We start from the raw sequence: 3,996 nt of genomic DNA on the forward strand, positions 1-3,996 counted from the left end.
AGAGACAGGCTTCACGAGGAGAAGGAGACTCATCGGAGGCCAAGGATCGCGACGAGCAAAACCCTAAAGCTAGGGTTTGCCGCCGCCAGAGAGAGAGGGGTAAAGTTCTCATTGATGCTGTTAACTTTTTTTCTTTTATTTTCCGGTATAAATTCTATTGAGTTACTTTGTTTGGAGAGATAATGACAGCCAATTTCTTATCGGAAAAAAAAAATGATTGAGAAGCTCAGATGTTAATGCCGGTGGAAAGCAAAAACCTCGCCGGTCCATAAGGCCCAAAAGTGAGCTAATGACAAATTTGATTTTTGTTTGGAACATTAAACCAAAGCTTATACAGCAAAAACATGCGATGTCTGGTACAACTTTTGAAACTCTTCTGGTCTTCTTCACTGCCAAGTACTCCTGCACAATCATCAACTCTTTGTTCTCTTATCCAGATTATGCTCATCTTTTTTGCTGTCTCTAGCTAAACTTAGCATGTGAAGCGTGAACCTCCTGACATAAAGTCACAAAAACTGGAGAACAACCTTCCCCATATGAAAACTGCTACCTTAGAAGTGTCTGCATGCATCTAGGTAACACTCTAAATTAAGCCCCTCCCCAACAAGCAACGCCCCTCTATAAATTGCAGCCTCTCCTCTCTCTTCCATCGCCAAGTCCCAGTGCAACCATCTCCTCTAGAGCAAATCGATCTTGTGCCTCCCAATTTCGATCTCATCCATGGCTTCTTTCCTTCAGTTTCTTCTCTTGTTCTCTTTATCTCTTCATCTTGCTTTTGTGTCCGCGGATGATCAGTCATCTGAAACACAAACTCAACCTCGACCCCCAACGCCTATTATCAGGCCAACCAAGCTTGTTCTGAAGGTGCAGAAAGATGGTGCTACGAATCTCCATGTAGCCCAGATTTTCAAGAGAACCCCTCCAGTTCAACTCCCCTTTGTGGTAGACCTTAACGGGGAGTTCGTATCGGTCAATTGTGAGAACAAGTACTTATCATCGACTTTCAATGCTCCTATTTGCCACTCGGCCCAATGCTCTAGAGCCAACACCCACACATGCCGCACGTGCTCTCCCAAATCCCCCAGATACCCCATGGCTAGACCTGCAGACTGCCACGTTAATGCATGCGCAGTCACGGCTGTGAACCCGGTTACCCAACAAAGAGCCATAGGCGAGCTCGCGGAGGATGTGCTTTCGATCCCATCAACCCTAGGCTCAAGGCCAGGCCCAATGGTCACAGTCCCTCGATTCCTCTTTGCATGTGCACCTTCTACCCTCTTGCAAAGAGGACTACCCCAAAACGTTCAAGGCATTGCTGGGATGGGCCACTCCCGAATTTCACTTCCATCCCAGCTTGCTTCCCAGTTCGGCATCCCACCGAAGATCGCCATCTGCCTCGCTTCTGGCTCGGGACAAAATGGTGTCATTTTCTTAGGCGAGGGGCCGTACATGATGCTACCGGGCATCGATGTGTCCCGCCAGCTCACCTACGCCCCACTATCCATAGGCCAACAAGGAGAGTACTTGATAAACGTCCAATCCATCCAAATCAACAACAATATCGTTCCACTCCCTCCAAAACTTCGTTCTAATTAACCAAGCCATGCTCAGCACCACAACTCCTTACACAATCCTGCATCAGTCCATCTTCATAGCTCTCACTCAACTCTACATCAAGCAGTTCTCAGGAGTGCCTCAAGTGACCCCGGTGCCGCCGTTCGGGCTGTGTTTCGATGCAAACAAAATCAGTTACAGCAAGATGGGTCCGGCAGTACCTAGCATTCAGCTTGTGTTGGACAACCAGCAGAAGCTTCGGTGGACAATCTCTGGCCAAAATGTGATAGTTCAGGCACGTCCGGGAGTTATGTGCTTGGCCATGGTGAACGGCGGGCCGAACCCTAAAACTCCGATCGTGATCGGGGGACGCCAGATGGAGGATAACCTAGTGCAGCTGGATTTGGTGAACTCGAGGGTTGGCTTTAGCAACTCGTTGTTGTTCCAGAGGACCAACTGTGCCAACTTCAACTTCAACTTGAACTTCAACACCAACACGACTACTACTCCATAGATGAGGCCTCATAGCGAGGGAGCGAATAATAAAGTCTGTAAAGCGTGAGCTTGTGTGCTTGGTGTTGTAATCTCTATATCAATATTGCTACAAGAATAATAAAAGCTTTGATATTTTATTTACGTTGTTTGAGTTATATAGCAGCTTGATTAATAAACATGCGTAAAGAAAACCATATACCTGTTTTTTGAAAGTAAAAATCATATATCTAACAATTACGAGATAGAAATTTAATAGATGGTACGAGCTAAACCAAGCCAATTAGAAAACCTAAACTGCAATTACCTCTGATTCTACTAATCAATTTATCTCTGCAATTATTAGGAACATAAACCCCAATTTACACAATATATTACACGTATCAAATTGATATGAAATGAGGATCAAATTAACCTAACTCAATGAAGTATCTACTTAATAATTAGAATCCTAGCTAAACTCATATTTGCAGATCACATAAACACATAGCCCTTACCTACGAGGAGTACGATTACACCTAATTAACCCAAGATATTGTTTTGGATGTGTGATTGAATCTATGTAACAAACACTATGGTTTACAACTAACTTGTGTTTATATTTGGATTTGGACCCGGATTTCATATTATTCGAATACGAAACCGAGTTGTTGAAAGAGTTAAAACATAAGTTCAATTCTATAAGGATTAAGGAAGCAGATCCAGTATAGAACTTTTTTTTTTTTTGAATAAACCAGTATAGAACTTTAGTTCACTTATGTTTGCTGATAATTAATGATTAGGGTTACTTTGATAATCTGACTTGCAATATGCATGCTTAAGCAGGCAGTTGGTCAATTGGCTTAATTACCAAATAATTGACCTACCTCTAATACTAATGCTACTAATTCGAGGAATAACGTTCTACACCAATTTCAAATACTAGTTTTAATTGAACTCAATTTAGTTATAGAAACTTATATATGTGTGTGTGTGTGTGTGACATAATGATACGATACAGTACGTTCCATATTTGCTAGTAACGATGGCCGTGTGTTGATTTTTTTTGGAAAGGGAGTGTTAAGTGATTTATTAGATAATCGAAAACAGAGGATCTTGAAGACTATTCAAAATTCAGAAGAATTACGCGAGGCGGCCCTAGACCAGTTGGACGCTCATGATGGGAACAACAACGGATGCTTGCTCTTCTGGATCTCCTCTGTCAGCATTGTTCTTATAATTCTTTTGGCTTTCCACCACCCACCACAAACCGTCATACTTCACGTACCTCATGCCTCGCTCATTGAATTCAGCCCCACTGCCGCCGCCTGTTCCGCTGCCAACGTGAGCACCCTCAACTACAATCTTACCCTCGACATCGCCCTTCGAAATCCCAACCTCTATTAATTACAACGTTCATCATGACTCCGTGGAAGTCATGACCTATTACAGAAACCAGACGCACGGCTTTGGTACTATGGTGAATTTGAAGTCCTTTGAACAAGAGTCTGTGAACACGGCTCTTCTCACACCGTCGTTCAGGTTGCAGCGCCCGGCGAATAGTCAGCTCGCGGTTGTGGATGAGGATGTCATTGTTGTCAAGCTCTATTTTAGAAACTTGTATTTTATAAAGGAGTGGCATCTTTTCGAATGGAAAGCCAGGTCGGAGTTCGCATGTGAGTTGAAGGTGCCGTCCATAAGTAATACTACTAATGGACAATCTATCATTACCAGAACTGGGTTTGACACTTATGATCCGTGCATGATGATTGGTCATTCTTTCACTTTTCCTGTTGCCTTGAGGATTTGTTTCTGCTTGTTGATTTTCTGTCTTTTTGTTGTTTTTTTTTAAGTTTTATATACAGGCTGCTGCTCTGGTTTTGATTATAGTTACATGGTTACTCTTTACCGTGTAATGGGGAAAAAAGTGGAAGAAAACAGATCATGTATTTGTTTCAATTTTTCATATTA

General features: G+C 42.7%; 1 protein-coding gene across 1 annotated transcript; it reads left to right on the plus strand.

Moving 5' to 3' along the window:
* Positions 1 to 720: 720 nt before the first annotated feature.
* On the plus strand, positions 721 to 2,068 carry LOC133722683 (gamma conglutin 1-like). Its single transcript, XM_062149554.1, is given in 2 exon segments — positions 721 to 1,589; positions 1,591 to 2,068. Coding segments are annotated over 2 exon segments (1,347 nt in total).
* Positions 2,069 to 3,996: the final 1,928 nt, after the last annotated feature.

The sequence above is a fragment of the Rosa rugosa genome, chromosome 7 (genome assembly GCF_958449725.1).
Source record: "Rosa rugosa chromosome 7, drRosRugo1.1, whole genome shotgun sequence".
Lineage (NCBI taxonomy): Eukaryota > Viridiplantae > Streptophyta > Magnoliopsida > Rosales > Rosaceae > Rosa > Rosa rugosa.